The sequence below is a fragment of the Patagioenas fasciata genome, chromosome 1 (assembly GCF_037038585.1).
Source record: "Patagioenas fasciata isolate bPatFas1 chromosome 1, bPatFas1.hap1, whole genome shotgun sequence".
Lineage (NCBI taxonomy): Eukaryota > Metazoa > Chordata > Aves > Columbiformes > Columbidae > Patagioenas > Patagioenas fasciata.
The window spans coordinates 2,153,749-2,170,543 of NC_092520.1; the positions used below are offsets into that span (position 1 = coordinate 2,153,749).

Genomic DNA, 16,795 nt, shown 5'->3' on the forward strand with positions numbered 1-16,795 from the left:
AAGGAAGGAAGGAAGGAAGGAAGGAAGACTGAGGATCCCATCTAAGAAACCCATGGTTGCAGCTCCGTCAAGTGGTGTCAAGTGGAGAGCTGAGCCCACTGCTCATATCCCTGTTGGCTCAGGATCCCTTCACATGGGTAGCAGCCCTTCCTGGCTTGCCATAGAAAGCAGAGGGGATGCTTTGGGGTCTCCTCAAGTGGAGACAAGTTGTCTCGTGCCACCCATGGCCATGTCCCTCAGACAGCAGACACCAAGGCTGCTCCAGGGCTGGAGCGAGGCAAGATGCTTCCAGGCTTATTGCTCCAACCAAAAAGGCAAAAATCAGTGTTGTCCCGGTTTTCTCTGCCAGGAGCCAGCAGGTGAGATATGGCGCTTGACTCCTGCCTCCCTGGAGCTCACCCCTGTACTGCTGCAATGAGTGAGGGGGAACAGCAGCCAAGGTGAAAATGTTTTACTGTTCCATATAAAATTTACGGGGTGCCTTTTATGACGGCGTCCTGAAGCAGAGCTGCAGTAAAGGGATGTCTAAAAGGCAGCAGAAAGCCTGACTCCCAACAACAGAGTGCTGGCAGTGGCCTAACACCTGGTGCGAGGGAGAAGCTGACACTGGAGAAGTTGAGATGCTGCTTGGAGGTGTGATGGGTGCAGGAGATAAAGAAAGTTATGGGAGGATGGGACAGCCACGTCTGCAGCCACACCATGCAAATGTCATCTTTGGAGACTTCCAGGTCCTCCTTTCATGGTGGGTACGCTCAGCACCAAACACCATTTCCTAGGACCAACATCAGTGAAAAGACAATGGCAGCAGCAAGAGGAGAACATACCCAATCCATCCTGGAGCATCCACACCAGGGCAATGCCATTCACATTTCCCAGGAAGGGACCAGGCAGCAACATCATTTCTTGGTGGGAAGGTCCTTGGGATGGACTTCTTCATCTCCACCCTGCCCAAAGAGGTGGTAGATGAACCATCCCTGGAGACATCCCAGGCCAGGTTGGATGGGGCTCTGAGCAACCTGAGCTGGTGAAGATGTCCCTGCTCATGGCAGGGGTGGCACTGGGGGAGCTGGGAAGGTCCTTCAACCCAAACTATTCTATGATCTCCATGAAATCCTCTCCAAAGAAACTCCCTCTTGCCCGTTAATCTCCAAATCTCCATGCCCAAGGCAAAACTCAGCCAGGGTTCCAAGGCGATGCAGCACTGACAGTGGTACTACAGCTTGCGATTACTTCGAACACGCTTTTTTAGAAGAAATATAAAGCCCCACGCTCCAGGTAGAGACTACTCAGTGAGGGACAGTGGGGACCTTCTGCCAGGCAGGTTCCTCCACCAAAGGATTTCTTCTGGCTGTGGAGCAGCCAGTAACATCCACCAACCTCCTGGAGATGGTGTAGGAGCTCTGTGTGCCTGGCATCCAGTGGGTTTGCACCCAAGGTGCAATGGATAAAGAACTGGCTGGAGGGCCATGCATAAAGAGTAGTGGTGAACAGGGCCAAATGCAGTTGTTGGCCGGTCAGGAGTGGTGTTCCCAGGGCTCCGTGTTGGGTCCAGTTCTGTTTAATCTCTTTATCACTGATCTGGATGATGGGATCGAGTGCACCCTCAGTGAGTTTGCAGATGACACCAAGTTGGGTGGAGTGTTGATGTGCTGGAGAGTGGGAAGGCCATAGAGAGGGGTCTGGCCCAGCTGGATCGATGGGCTGAGGCCAATTGTCTGAGGTTCACCAAGGCCAAGTGCCGGGTCCTGCACTGGGGTCACAGCAACCCCAGGCAGCGCTACAGGCTCGGGGAAGAGCGGCTGGAAAGTGCCCGGCGGAAAAGGAGCTGGGGGTGTTGGTGCCAGCGGCTGAACATGAGCCAGGGTGTGCCCAGGTGGCCAAGAGGCCACCAGCATCCTGGCTGGGACCAGCACTGGTGTGGCCAGCAGGACTAGAGAAGTGATTGTGCCGCTGTACTCGGCACTTGTGAGGCCCCACCTTGAATACTGTGTTCAGTTTTGGGGGCCTCATCATAAGAAGGACATTGGGTTACTAGAGAGAGTGCAGAGGAGGTGATGAACCTGGTGAGGGGCTGGAGCACAAGTGTGATGGGAGCGGCTGAGGGACCTGGGGGTTCAGCTGGAGAACAGGAGCTGAGGGGAGACCTTCTGATCTCTGAACTGCCTGAAAGGAGCTTGGAGCCAGGGGGGTCGGGCTCTACTCCCCAGGAACAAGCGTCAGGAGCAGAGGAAACGGCCTCAAGTTGCGCCAGGGGAGGTTGAGGTTGGATGTGGGAACAATTTCTTCCCCAAAGGGCTGTGGGGCATTGGAACAGGCTGCCCAGGGCAGTGCTGGAGTCACCATCCCTGGAGGGGTTTAAAAGGCATTTAGATGAGGTTCTTAAGGACATGGGTCAGTGCTAGAGTTGAGTTATGGTTGGACTCGATGATCCTGAAGGTCTCTTCCAACCAAAATGATTCTGTGATTCTACGATTCTAAGAGGTCTCCTGCCCATGTCTGGGCTCAGCATAACCTATATAGGCTGAGCATAACCTGTATGGGCTCAGTATAACTTCTAATGGGCTCAGCATAACCTATACTGGACTCAGTAATCTATAGATACCTGCAGGAAACCTCCTCTGAGCCAGACAGTGCAGGTTTTGTGCTGTTTTTGTCCCCAGGAACCCAACCGAGCATCTTCATTTCAAGTGCTGCCACTTCTGGTAAACGAATGTAAATTGGGCCTTGGCTCTACTTCAGTTAGAGCAGACCAGGGAGCATTAATTAGGCTGATGAGTGAGGGGTCAGGTTCTGCCTGGGGACTGGCAGCATCCTCCCCACTGTGGTCATGCAGATGGTGATGGGGCGAGAAGGTGGCTTCAGCCCCCTCCCTTTGCCCCACACCACAGGGGACACCCCCAATACCCAAAACGTCACTGGGATTTTTTTCCCTGGATAAATTTAACCCCATCTCCTGGATCATCGCGTGGCTGTGGTGAGCGGTGCCAGGTTGGTGTCCACCAGCTGCTCCAGTTATCCCCAGTTGCTCCTCCTGGGGGTCCACTGCAGCTTTGTTCGTTCTCCCCATTCTTTGATGGAAGCCACAGACCTGTTTTTCATCCACATTGCATGGCAGCAACCCCTGGCTTTTTTGTTTTTTGGAGCATAACGAAGAGAGAAGAAGGCACGGCCATCCCAGCGTGAGAGCTGCTCGCATCAATCTGTTTATAGCCCCACGTGAGCGGTTGCGTGTCCAAGAGGCAGCACCTGCACTCACTTAGCAGCTTGTTTGGGCTCCTGTCCAGCACGCCAAGACCTCCTGGTTCCTGGCCTGGGTTTGGCCCCAACCTTCGCCTGACCCCTGTGCCCGCTGACAGCTCCAATCTGCATTTTTAGCCCAAAAACAGATGCAAGCGGGGCGGGATGATCCCCTGATGATGAGCAAAGCATCTGTGGGATGTTCTCTGCTCACCTCGATCCTGCATCCCAACCCTGAGGTGTCTCCTGAGGGGATCAGACCCCGCCAGGATGAGGATCAGACCCCACCAGGATGGGGATCCCATGCCACCAGTATAGGGGTCCCCAAGTCATAAGACAGACCCCACACGGAAAGAAGAGCTGGCACAGGAGGCTGAATCAAGAAGGCGCTTTAATCAGATTTATCAGACAGCTTTCGATCTCCAAATAAATAGATTTATCAAAACAGAATAAAACAAGAAACCAGGGATAAATACATGTACCAGAACAACCTGAAAATCCCCCAAAGCTATTTCCAGACAGGGGGAGGGTGATGCTGCTGCACACCCTCCTCCCCACACTGCAGAAATGGTCCTGTTTGCCCTTTGGGAGATGCCCCTCCTGTGAATACAGCCCAGTAGATATTATGTAGGATATATATAAGTATATTGCATAATAACATGCTTAGTAGCGACCTTAGAGCAGTGTTTGGGGTCTCAGACCCTGTCAGCAGGTGGGTCCTCCCAAAAACTACATCTTGAAGTGACCTGCAAAGGAGGGAAAAGAATCCTCCCAGCTGCAACAGAGGAGAAAACCCCAAGATTTTTCAAGAAATACCCTTTGGAGGGCATTCAGCCAAAGAAACCCTTTGTAGATCACAAGAGAGGAAATAAGGATGATTTTTCTCTCCCTGCAGGTCATCTTTATGGCGGTGGTGGTAAAAAGCATGGTCATTTTCTGCTTTGCTGCTAGCTCCTGATGCTCTTCAGAACTGTCGGGGTGTCAGGGACGTGTCCCACCTCTTCACGTCGCTCCAGGTCTCACGTTCCTGCCGTGTCCCCTTCCTCCTTCCGCACCATCGACACCTTTGGATCTCTGGAGAGAGGCACCTCCACGGCCGCGGCTTCAACGCGGTTCAGTTTGGTTCATTTGCTGGAGTTTCTGTAATTTGCACTAGTGTATCCTTTATTGCTGTGCCAGTCTATTTAATAATGCATTTTTTTTTCGTATATATGTGTATGTGTGTGTGTGTGTGTAGATAAATCAATAGCTAGGTTAAAGTTTGTTGGGGTTTTATTTCCTTTACAAGTTCTTTGTCTCTTTCTCTGGGCTCTCTGTCATCCTCAGCTCTGACGTCTGGGCTCGGAAGATGTTCCAGTGACCTGGAGGAGCAGAGACAAGACACTCGTTGGCAATTACACTTGGAGAGGGAAAACACAACTTACACCATGTGTAGCATCTCCACACTGGAGGATCACGCTGGGGGAGACATCTACTTGCAACGCTGGCCAGAGCAGCTCATCAGTGGCCCCATAATTCAATCCTAGACCTTGCCATCTTGCAATTAAAAAGGTATTTAAGGGACACTGTATACGTCCCACAATGCAATTAACAGCACAATCAATGGCATTTCCAGCGCTTTCTCTGGAAAGCACTTGCATGTTCTCAAAAGAAAAGGAGCTCAGGAACAGGGATAAATCCCCCACTCTGCCTCCTCAAAGGGGCTTTAATGTGAAGGTTAGGGCCATGTCTTCCCCGGCGTGTTCGGGATTTGGGTTGACTCTGTCTCTCAGGGGGGAAAAGCATTTTGTTTGTCTCCGATCATCAGAAAGCTAAAATTCACATTTTGTGGGCCATGGGCAGGTTTGCTTCCATCCTCCCATCTATCAGCCTCATTTCTTTGCGGTGGATTGCTAAACCCTCCCTCTTTATACTGATTTATCTGCTGCTGCCCCAGCCTTGGCTCTTTGTGTGGGGCTTTGCAACCACATACAGTTGGTGAAGATCCTGCTGCAAGATGAGAAAACCCCCCAACAGATGCCACCACAGCCTCATCAATGAGCTGCAGACTCCCTACAAAGCAAATGCACTGGGGCAAGCTGGGCGACACCCCAAAAAATGAGCACAAAGCATCCCGATCGCTCTCCTTGCTCCCCCAAGACATCAGCATCCTCATACTTGCAGGAGGTGCTTTCGCTCCAGGTCGCCTCTTCCCCCATAATCCCGGCGAGGATCCTGCAGCCCTAATGTTGTCATCCCCGGGGGGGGCATATTTTCTAGCTGAATTAATCTCCTGTTGTGAAGAAATCACCGGCTAATGCTTTCCTAGAACTTGTGGCAACAGCAGAGGGATGGTTTCACAACAACAGGGTTGTTTGTCTGGGGAAACTGAGGCAAGAAGAAGGGTGAACGTGCTGGCGACCCCATCAGGGTGTGAAACCCAACCTGGGAGCAGGGGCTTGAAAATCCCCCCAGGGTTTGCTCAAGAGTTGTTGTCTGGGAGGGATTGGAGGTGAAAACACATCTCCACCCCCCTTGGGGCACTGGGTGTGCTGGTATGCACTGGGCAGCGGCCCCGCTCCCGGCTGAACCGGTGACCCGGGGGTGCCGGACGATCCCGGAGCGGCTCCGATCCAAACTCGACCCATTAAACTCCAACACCACCCCAAGCAAAGAGGCAGCGCAGCAGTTTTGCTCCGTGCAGGCACTCTCGGCATGCGCGCTGGCATTCCTGCTTTTTGTAACATTTACGCACATCCAAGAACATTAAGAATGACTTTTAAAAAAAAAAAAAAAATAATATTTCAAGAGTTTATTTTTTTCAAATCCCTTGCATAATCTTTTTCTTTTTTGGCCCCGTAACGCCAGATGGATTAGATAGAAAAATCCAACATTTTTACGGGCTTTGGAGAGACAGAGCCTTTGGATTTCACAAGCGTGCATCCACTTTTAGAAAGCTTGGCTGCCCTTTCTGATACCGTAAAGTGAAAATGTGACTGCTAACCAGGAGTGTTGCATACGCATGTGAAAACAGGTCAGCCCTGACCCGGCTATGTTTGCCCAAGCCTTTTCCCTATGGTTGAGCCGGGATTTACACAGCGGAACAACAGCAGAACACGGGTGTTTTTGAGGCGCGGGGTCTGCTGGAGGAGCAGGGAAATGGGATTTATCTCTCCCTACCTTCGTTCGTCCTGGTGATCAGCCTGAAGTTCCGTGCTTCTTGCTTGAATTCCAGTTTGCTGATCTTCTTGGTCTGGATCAGATGAAATATTCCTGTAGAGGGAATCAGACTCCATGATGCTTAAATTCAGGCTCAGACAGGTTTGGATGCATGTTTTTCTGTGCTCTCCTGAGATGGAAAATGGGGCTGCACAAAATGCCCCGGGGTCCTGGTTTGGTATGGGACCTGCTGCCGAAACCTGGTGGGAGTTTGGGGTTGAATCCAGAGTTGGCCAAGGACCAGGAGAAATCTCATTTGGAAACAGCAACTGCTTGTTAAATCAGAACGCGGCGGGGACAACAACGTGAAGCAGGTGAAAACAATAAGATTTTGTTGCTCTGAAAAGCATCTTGTGCTGGAGGAATTCTCATCTCCCTCAAAACCATAAGAGAAATGAAGGTGAGACCAACGGGATCCCCATCCTCTCTGCTCACTCTTGATCCCCAACCGCAGAGGCCCCTCCATCCTCAGATGTTTTCCTTTCCTGGAAGCAACCAGGGACCAAAGTTTTCCATCCCTCTGCCCCCAGCCCTGAAACTTCTCCAGGATAGGAAAAAAGCCACAAATGACCTCAGCAGAGATTGATATTTCTGTCCGTGCCAGCATCGTCCCATTAGCGGAGGTGCCTGACTCAGACGTTTGACCCAAGAAAATCAGAACCTGCATTAAGCAAGCGAAGCGACCTTTCTGCGGGATTAAGGGCTATGATATTTGTATTCGCTCACAACGCGTGACAAACCAGGCAGGTATGTTAGGAATATCCTTCCCCACCTCTCACCCGTGTGTCCAGCCACTCGCTGCTAGCAGATGGGAGAGACAACGTGGTCCTGGTCCCCCTTATTTGGTGAAGAGACTTTCCCCGATTCCCAGCAGCAATTACGCATAAGAAGAGTACGTAACGAACGGGAACTGGGTAGTAATCCATATAAATGAGATGTTACAGACTGTGGAAAATTAATATAGGAAGTCAAAGACACCCAGACAAATATGTGGATATTTGGGCTATTAATAAGTCAGTCCTATAAGTGGGTCAGGGAAGAAGTCCTACCAGTAACAAAAGAAGAGACTGGATGGAGATAATAAAACTGTTAATGACGCAAGAAAGGCACGAGTGTTCAATAAATCCTCCTGGTCTATACTTAGAAAGGAGCAGGAGGGTGTGCTTATAGTCCCCATGGCTGACGAAGCACTTTCCAGTACATTAGTAACCAAGAGGATATTTTAAACAAGAGCCAGAAGAGATAAACATCTTTTAATCAACCGACCTAGATAACGCTCACCCAAGAGCCCTCAGAGAGCTGGCTGAGACCTTTGGGCCCCCGGAGGGTTGTTTCTGACACATGCCAGGAGCTGGGGAACAGCGGAGGAATGCGGCCGATGATCCAGCATGAACAAGAAGAGCTCGAAGAGCCGCAGGGTGACTGCCATCCACCAAACAGGCGATATGGGATGGAGCTGGTAAAGGGTGATGCTGTTTTCTGGTGAGCAGATCTCACCCAGCAGAAAGGATCATTCTTGGCAAAGTTTGGGATGAGATGGAGGGAGGTGGTTGGGCTGTTGGGCACTTACCACCTTTCTTGGTGCTCTAAAGGAGGCTTGTAAGATGGGGACAGACTTTTGAGCAGGGCCTGTTGCGATAGCACAAGGGGTGATGGTTTTAAACTAAAGGAGGGAGATTCAGGCCAGACATGAGGAAGAAATTGTTGCCCTGAGGGTGGTGAGAGCCTGGGCCAGGTTGGCCAGAGAGGTGGTGGATGAACCATCCCTGGAGACATCCCAGGCCAGGCTGGACGGGGCTCTGAGCAACCTGAGCTGGTGAAGATGTCCCTGCTCATGGCAGGGGTGGCACTGGGGGAGCTGGGAAGGTCCCTCCAACCCAAACTGTTCTGTGATTCCATTATTCTATGCTTTAGGTACTGCTTCAGGAACAAACAACAAGAATTCATCTTATGCTGAGAAAGCCCTTGAGGTCCTGGAGCGAGTGGAGAGAAGGGAACGGAGCTGGGGAAGGGGCTGGAGCACAAGTGTGATGGGAGTGGCTGAGGGACCTGGGGGTTGAGCTGGAGAACAGGAGCTGAGGGGAGACCTTCTGATCTCTGAACTGCCTGAAAGGAGCTTGGAGCCAGGGGGCTCGGGCTCTGCTCCCCAGGAACAAGCGCCAGGAGCAGAGGAAACGGCCTCAAGTTGTGCCAGGGGAGGTTGAGGTTGGATCTGGGAACAATTTCTTCCCCAAAGGGCTGTGGGGCATTGGAACAGGCTGCCCAGGGCAGTGGTGGAGTCACCATCCCTGGAGGGTTGGACAGACGGACATGAGGTTCTCAGGACATGGGGTAGTGCCAAGGGTGGGGGAATGGTTGGACTCGATGAGCTTGAGAGCCTCTTCTAGCTAAAATGATTCTATGATTCTGTGATTCTATCTTTCCTAATTTTGGAGAGACAAGTAAGAAACAGGCTCTTCCACAGTGCCATTCTGTCCATCCTAAAATGGGTGGACAGGACATATCATAACTGCTTCTGTCCACTGACTTCTGACCCATTCCAGCAGGACACAACCTTTGACTAGAGCCCCACACCCCGTTTTGGGCTCTGCACTTCAAGAAAGACAGAGAGTCCAGAGCAGAGCTATGGGAAGGACCAAAGGAGCAGAAATTTCTTACATCAAGGAAATACTGAAAAAAATCAACTGCTGAAACTGTGTAAGAGATAACAGAGGCAGGTCTCAGATCTGCACGTTTTCAGGATAGAAAGGAATATTTTGGTCAATGTCTGATCAACAGGTTGGCAGCGTAAATGTGGGAATGAGGTCCATGTGGGGACTGCACCTCCAAGTATAGCCCAGGCCTCCAGCAAGGCAGGGTGAAGTCAATGACAGTCTCCAAACCTTGCTGGTCCCTCTCTGATCCTGCCTGTGCCTTTGTTGTCCTCATGCCTCATGATAATTCCTGCTCTAAAACACCAGCGAGTCACATTTCAAAACTTCTGAGGTCATCAGACCCCTAAAAACCGTGGGGAAGGTCCCACCGCAACTCATCTGGGAGTTGGTCGTGCACCACCAGTGAGCTGGTTAAAGCTTTCAGCTGGGGGTTGGCATTGGTTTTTCCTCCCAACTCCTTCCTTGTGGAGGAAATCGTACCAGCACAGAAATAGATGTAGCCACGTAGGTATCATAAGCCCATACAAAGGCAGATGGACGGGTTCCAGGCGCGACTTGCAGCCTCTCTTCTCCACACATGCTACTCTGTTGGTAGAGTGATGGACCATGGCGAGGTGGAATCCATATGTGCCTGAGCTCATGCTCTTTCCCAACAGTAACACTTTGCTCTGCCAAGCAAAAGAGCTATGTTGGCCTCGGGGACAAGGGCCTCCCCTGTCCTTGGCTGGCAGGGCTCGGGAGCTCCGTGCAGACATGAAGCTTTTGGCCTCAGAAGGTGGCGAGAAGGTTTGGGTGGTGACCTCTGCCAAGGAGCGAGGAGAGGAAATGATGGGGCCCAGACAGTGCGGGCTCAGAGCTGTCCTCCAGCTACAAGGTGCCATTGTGAAGGAGGATTTGCCGATGAAGGGGGGAGGACAGGGAGAGGGGCACCGTGGAGGATGGAGGATGAGAGGGGGAGGATGGAAACACGGTGGCAGCCAAGGCTCCATCTCTGGATTTAACTTCTCCAGCTACCATCCACATGTGTCCACCCTTGGCGACTGGGAAGAGACAGCCCCAGGAGGGCTGAGATCTCCTTAGGGTGTGAGGTGAGACACAAACATACCCAAGAGACCAGAATATCTGCCCACACATGTCCAGAAGACACCCAGCTATAGGGGCTGAGGGTCGCTGGAGGCATAGGTACGATGAGACCAACCTCAAGTGCTCAAGGCACAAATTCTGTCCAATAGAGACTCATGTTTGGGGCACTGTGATAGAATCATAGAATGTCCAGAGTTGGAAGGGACCCACAAGGATCATCAAGTTCAACTCCTGTCCCTGCAATGACAACCCCACAGTTCACACCATGTGTCTGAGGACGTCCAGTCTCTTCTTGAACACTGTCAGGCTTGGGGCTGTGACACCTCCCTGGGGAGCCTGTTCCAGTGCTCCAGCACCCTCTAGGTGAAGAACATCTCCCTAATATCCAACCTAAACCTCCCTGGCACATCTTCCTGCCACTTCCTTTCCTGCGAGCAAGAGAAACACAACACAAATATCTACTGGACCGAGTGTCCCTAGTGGAGATAGGCTCCTCTAGTCTGTAAGAGTGTTGGAAAGCTAAAGGCATGGGGACACAGCAAGAGGTTGGTGGCATTTTGCTGTGGCGTATTTGCTGTGCTTTGACCTCTGGAGGAGACCCCAACAGGAGCATCCAAATCCACCCATCCAAAAAGTGAGCCAGGGGTAATTCATCCCACTCTGTGTGCACCATTGCAGCTTTGCTCCCAGTGATGGGTAGACTGGGGGGGCGGAAATGAGCGAAAGCAAAAATATGGAATGTCCAGAACAAATTTTTGTTGTGTTTTCCATGTGTGTTTGGCATGGAAGTGGACAGGGTTGGAGGAGCAGCCCTTCCCTTGTTTGCCCATGTGCTGTGCTTCCGGATGGTGTTGCATCTTGTGACGGGGTACACTGGGGCCAAAAGTGGTTTTCAACCCTTGGTCTGCACGCAACCGCGGCAAAAGAGTGCGAAATGGGGGAGTCAGAAAAGCCAACCTGCTGTCAGCAGGTTTCGAGTCACCACATGAGGTCTGGAGCACCACTAGAAAAGCCTGAAACATTGAACAAAGCTTGGAAAGCACCAGGTTTCCACACACACCTCCTCCGTTGCTGGCTGGTTTCATTACGGTCCTCACCTTTAATCAGCTTCCAGTTGTAGATTTCCACATCTTCTGCTGTCTCCTTCTCAATCGCGATCGTCCTGAGGATCTCCTTGGATGTCTCGGAGCTTGGTGGCACAAACATGTAGACCAGGACACGGTTGGGGTTCTTGCCACATCGGGTGGTGACTATTTCATCAGTGGGTTTCACCCTGGTTTCTAGGCCAAAACAAGAATCACAGAATGGTTTGGGTTGGGAAGGGACTTTGACAACTCCCCGAGTGCCACCCCTGCCATGAGCAGGGACATCTTCACCAGCTCAAGTTGTTCAGAGCCCCATCCAGTCTGGCCTGGGATGTCTCCAGAGATGGTTCATCCACCACCTCTCTGGCCAACCTGGGAAAGGTTCTCACCACCCTGAGAGTCAAAAATTCCTTCCTCATGTCTAGGACATGAACAAGGACAGAGTTGATTAAACAGGGGCAGGACAGAGCTTGGAGGAGCATCTCAGCACTCAAGTCAAGGGAAAGGCATCTTGTTGGGTCTCTGAATGGGACCCTGGCTCCCAGGGTCTTCTCCCCAGCGCTGAGATCGGCAGCGAAGGAGGATGATAACAGATTTGTGGACCTGCTCATCCCCATATTTTCCATTCCCTTTGATTCTGGTGGCCTCTATGCCAGCAGGGGATAGGGAAGGGGCATTTTCTCCACCTGGATCCCCTCTACCTGATGCAGAGACCTTGGTGCCATCACCCAGGCTGAATTCCCCGCTTCCCATCTCTCTCCCGTTGTCGTCCCGGAGGAGAAACGTCAGCAAAGCGAAGGGATGAGCCCGCGGAACAGGAGCCAACGCCGTGGCTGGGCAACATGCCCGGCTCAGCCCCACGGGTGGGCTCAGCCCCAGCCCAAACCCCCACCCTACATGGGGTGCAACGGTGTGGACACCCACATTGGGGGCACCAGCAGGACCCGACGTGACTTTTTCAACATCCTTGGTAAAGGAGAGCTGCTAATTTTTAATTTTTTTCTTTGTGTATCTGGAGTAATTAAGAATCCCCCACGGTTTTTGGAAGGAGATTTATTGCCTTTGGTTGTGGTCCTTGGAATGCGGAGGAGCCCAGCTCTGCTGAATTTAGCCTTGTTCTCCCCGTCATTTTGGATGCTGAAGCTTTTTACACTACTCGAAAGAAAGTCTGGCTATAAATAGACACGTGGGGTTTATTTTAGTAGGACAGTTATTTTAGGCCTGATCCTGCCCTCCTCTGCTCTTTCTGGGACGGTCCTGAGCTACTTTTCTTCAAGAGGGGATGGAAATCCCAATTTAAAGCATTTTTTCAGCAACGGGAAGACAAGCGCTCAGCTCTACAGGCTCAAAGTGACAAGAAGCGGGGTGACCACAGCCCACCACCCTCATCACTGTCACCACGGGTGAAAACCTCCATCCCAGACCGTGAAACTTCACCCACTCCACGGCTGCTCTTTGCATGGATCAAGGCAGCTCCACCTTCATGACAGTGGAGGAACCACATGTCCTTGCAGGTCCAACAGATATTTAAGAACCTCAGACCTTCTTGCTTGAGCCACTCGATGGCCAACAGTGTTGGGGAGGAAGAGCAGGGACAACCGAGGGATCTTGGCCACCAGCTCTGTCCCCAGAAGCCCAATGGTGTCCCCACCCAACCAAAGCATCGTAGCAATTCCCCTTTGATTGGGATCCCTTTTTGCAAATAGCAATTGCTCAGCGTTTCTCTCCAAGCTACTGGGTACAAAGGAGGAAGAGGAGGACAGTGGTGGAAACCCCCTGGAAAAAGGACGGTGGATTAAACCTCCGTGCAATGAAGCAAAGGACAAGCTTGTAACTTGGCTGAGCAGTGTGTATGTGTGTGTGATCGTTATCTGTGAGTACTGGAAAGCAAGAAGAAAATCATTTTGGCTGGGTCAGAGTGTTTAACTGCAAATAAATGAAGATTGAAGAGCAGACAAGAGATCCCAGCAGAGAGAGTCGCAGACTTTGAACCAGAAAGACCTACTATAATGGGAATGCAAGACTGGAAGGGCCCTGCTCAGTCATCACACCCCATTCCCACCAGGCACCACGTCATAAATCCTGCTCATAAACATATCAGAAACCTTATTAAAACAAGCTGAGCTTCTGCCCTTCGCTCCCCCGGGGAGGCCATCCCAGAACCTCCCTGCTCAGAGGCTGGAAAACCTCGAAAATCCCACCTGAAATTATTTTGCAGTCTGTTTGCCCCAACTCTTGAACATGGTGACACCCCTTGGTTGTTCCCCCTGGTGACACCCCCTCCATGAAACCACCTTGAAGATGTATATCAAAGGAGATCACCCAGAAACGGCTGCATCTTCAGTCAGGCTTAAAGAGACATGGGTATCTTTAGACTCTCTAAGGAAGCAGTGGGTGGTCCACCATCTAAACATCTACTGCTGGATGATGGTACAGAGAGGTATAACCCATAAAACATTCTCCAGTGGGAACAGGAGAAAATCTCATGCCCTGCCACATCTTTATGGTTGGACTCAATGATCTTAAGGGTCTCTTCCAACCAAAATGGTTCTGTGATCTTTGCCTGGCTTGAGGTAAACACTTTCCAAAGGCCAAGAAGCGGTTGAGACCCAAAACCCATTGAATGTGAAAATAAAGAGGTCCTTCCTCTCCACCACGTCCCAGCCCCAGTACCAGCCCAGTTCTACCTGGTCCACTTCAATAGTTGTGCACCTAAACCTCCTCTTCCAGGCATGAGGACCTCGATGCACATTGAAACTAAACCATGAGTGACACAGATAACCCCACACAAAAGTGTCCTCCTAACTTTCAACGCACATTTCAGCTGCCACAATTTAACCCTATGACTTCTTGTCCCAGCTGAAAGTCTGGAGAAAAGAACATGCCCTCTCCCTAGAAAGCATCTTCTATCTCTCCAAATACTCTTAGTGTGTCTCTGCTCGAGCATCTTTCTCCAGATGACACTCACCCAACAGATAAAATCTTTTGGGATCAGCGCAGCTTCCTCACCTTGGGTCAGTCCCGCTGCCCTCCAAGCCGAACCAACCCTTACATCAGTGCTGAACTCACCTGGTGTGAATTCAAGCCACCAGTGATGTGAACATCTACACATCTTCTCTGGGCTTTACATCAAGGTTAAAGGAAGGAACCGGTTGGCAGGTACAGGAGAAGGTGGGATGTCACCTACCTGGACATATTTTACAGCATTTCCCATCGACTTTCTCTGGATAGTTACACGGATACTCCTTGGGACAGGTGATCTTCTGACAGTCCTGGACGCCATCCCTGCAGGTGCAGAGGATGCAGGGCAGGAGGCCGTAGAGCCGGAAGACGGGGTGCCACACTTCCCCATGGGAGTAGGTCTTCCCATTGTAAACACAAGCTGGAGGAAAGAGAGGAAAGAGTTGCTGGTGGAAATAGATCCTCCTCCTCTTTGTACACCCAAGGCATGGTGGAGCTCAACACATTTCGCCACCTTGGAAACAGGTGTCCCTGCTGTCTTGAGGAACATGGTCCTCTGGCAGCAGTGGACACGGGGATATTGTAGCCATCCCCCCAAGGAGGTGCCATGGGGTAGGAGGACCAGATCTAGTAGATGGAGGCTTCTGGGGTCAACCACTCAGGTAGAGGCGAGTGGTAAGTGTGGGCAGGACCTCACCTGCCTCCAAGTGTCTGCAAGCCCAGGGTCTCTCCGAGGCTGTCACGGGCATGAAGCACAGTGAAGAGTGCCACCTGCTGACTCCTCCATGAAAATTTTTCAAGGTCCTAAAATTTCCTCCAAGGCTTCATCTCCAAGGACTGGAGGGAGCCCTTCTGGAGACACAGTGGTGGGAGAGCCCTCAAGAGGAGAAGGGACCTGTCTTTTCCCCATTGGCTTCATGGAGTTGTCTCCTTGTCTCACATTCCCACTCTCTCCTCCAGTAGGAAGATCAAAGAACTGGGAGAGACCCAGCCCGTGGTGGGTGGGAGCAAGGAGAAATGTCCTGCCCCTATGCGGCACCAACTTGGAAGGACCATGTGGAGTCTTCCAGCTGAACACCTCCCTTCCCAGGTCCTACATCTCCAAAACACCCCAACGACCAATCTTCTTCCAACTCTTTCTGGAAAGTGGTAGATTCATGCAGTCAAGGGGCTGTGGGTCAACAGGGCTGAGATAGCTGGGTGAGGAGCGGTGGCTGTGGAGGAGTGGGAAGTAGGACTTGGTGGTGGAAACCTGCTCCTGAAACAGATTCCTTGGAGAATTGACCTGAAGTTATGGACAAACAGCCTGGCCCCTCCAGCCCTTACCTTTCTTGTGCTTCTCTTTCATGACGATCTTGACCGTGGTGCCACCTCCTCCCTTGGGTTTGAAGTTCCTGGGGATGAACTCCAGGGAGGAACTGAGAACGGTGGACGCAGTGGTTCCAGGTGGCTTCCTGCCCATCGCTTCCCCCGAGCACTGGTCTTGTGAGTGCCTCTGCGAGCAGTCAGAGAAAGGAAAGGGACTCAAACCCAGGCAGTTGGGTTGTTCTCTCTCCAAAGCATGATGGAAAAAGCCATACAGTGTCCTGCACACCCTCCATCAGGAGTGGAAGGTCCAGAGATCACAGGGACGAGCCATCTTGATGCCTGACACCCTCTAATGGGGCTGCTGGACAGTTTGTGTCAATGCCCCACACTGGTGTCCTCTATATGCTGCATGTGGGTCACCTTCATGGGGGCAGCACCCTTCTCATCCCATGCTCAATCCCATATCCTCAGAGAAGCATGTGAGGTCCTACATCACTAACACGAGCAGGGAAATATAATCATAGAATCATTTTGGTTGAAAGAGACCCTCAAGAGCATCAAGTCCAATCATTCCTCACACCTGGCACTGCCCCATGTCCCTGAGGACCTCATGTCCGTCTGTCCAACCCTCCAGGGATGGTGACTCCAGCACTGCCCTGGGCAGCCTGTTCCAATGCCCCACAGCCCTTTGGGGAAGAAATTGTTCCCCACATCCAACCGCAACCTCCCCTGGTGCAACTTGAGGCCGTTTCCTCTGCTCCTGGCGCTTGTTCCTGGGGAGCAGAGCCCGACCCCCCCGGCTCCAAGCTCCTTTCAGGCAGTTCAGAGATCAGAAGGTCTCCCCTCAGCTCCTGTTCTCCAGCTGAACCCCCCAGGTCCCTCAGCCGCTCCCATCACACTTGTGCTCCAGCCCCTTCCCCAGCTCCATTCCCTTCTTTCAACTCGCTCCAGCACCTCAAGGGCTTTTTTGATGTGAGGGACCCAAAATTCATGCCAGGACTGAAGGTGTGGCCTCACTTGTAGATACCTCCTGAGAAACTGAGGACGATGATCTGTGCAACCTAGACAGAGAGGTAAGGACGGGCCATATCCTGCCCTTTCACCTGGCTGGTACCAGGGGGGTCGGAGTGGGGCTGCCAGCCAGCAGGACTGAAATCCCAGGAACATCCCAGGCTTCCAAGAGCAAACTGCTGGGACAAGACGTGCAGCACAAAGGGTCCCCTTGTGTCTATTTTGGAGGTTTTATAGGTGCTGGGAGGTGTGACCCTG

The 16,795-nt window shown here is 51.8% G+C and overlaps 1 protein-coding gene across 1 annotated transcript in view; it reads right to left on the reverse strand.

Moving 5' to 3' along the window:
• Nucleotides 1-3,644: 3,644 nt before the first annotated feature.
• Nucleotides 3,645-16,795, reverse strand: part of CHRDL2 (chordin like 2) — a 28,457-nt gene continuing 15,306 nt past the window's right edge. Inside the window, exons 7-11 of the mRNA XM_065852841.2 lie at nucleotides 15,545-15,713; nucleotides 14,445-14,639; nucleotides 11,270-11,452; nucleotides 6,397-6,489; nucleotides 3,645-4,598 (exon numbers count right to left, since the gene is read on the reverse strand). Coding sequence (XP_065708913.2) covers nucleotides 4,519-4,598; nucleotides 6,397-6,489; nucleotides 11,270-11,452; nucleotides 14,445-14,639; nucleotides 15,545-15,713 — 720 coding nt within the window. The 3' untranslated portion in view covers nucleotides 3,645-4,518. The remainder of the gene's footprint in view (nucleotides 4,599-6,396; nucleotides 6,490-11,269; nucleotides 11,453-14,444; nucleotides 14,640-15,544; nucleotides 15,714-16,795) is intronic.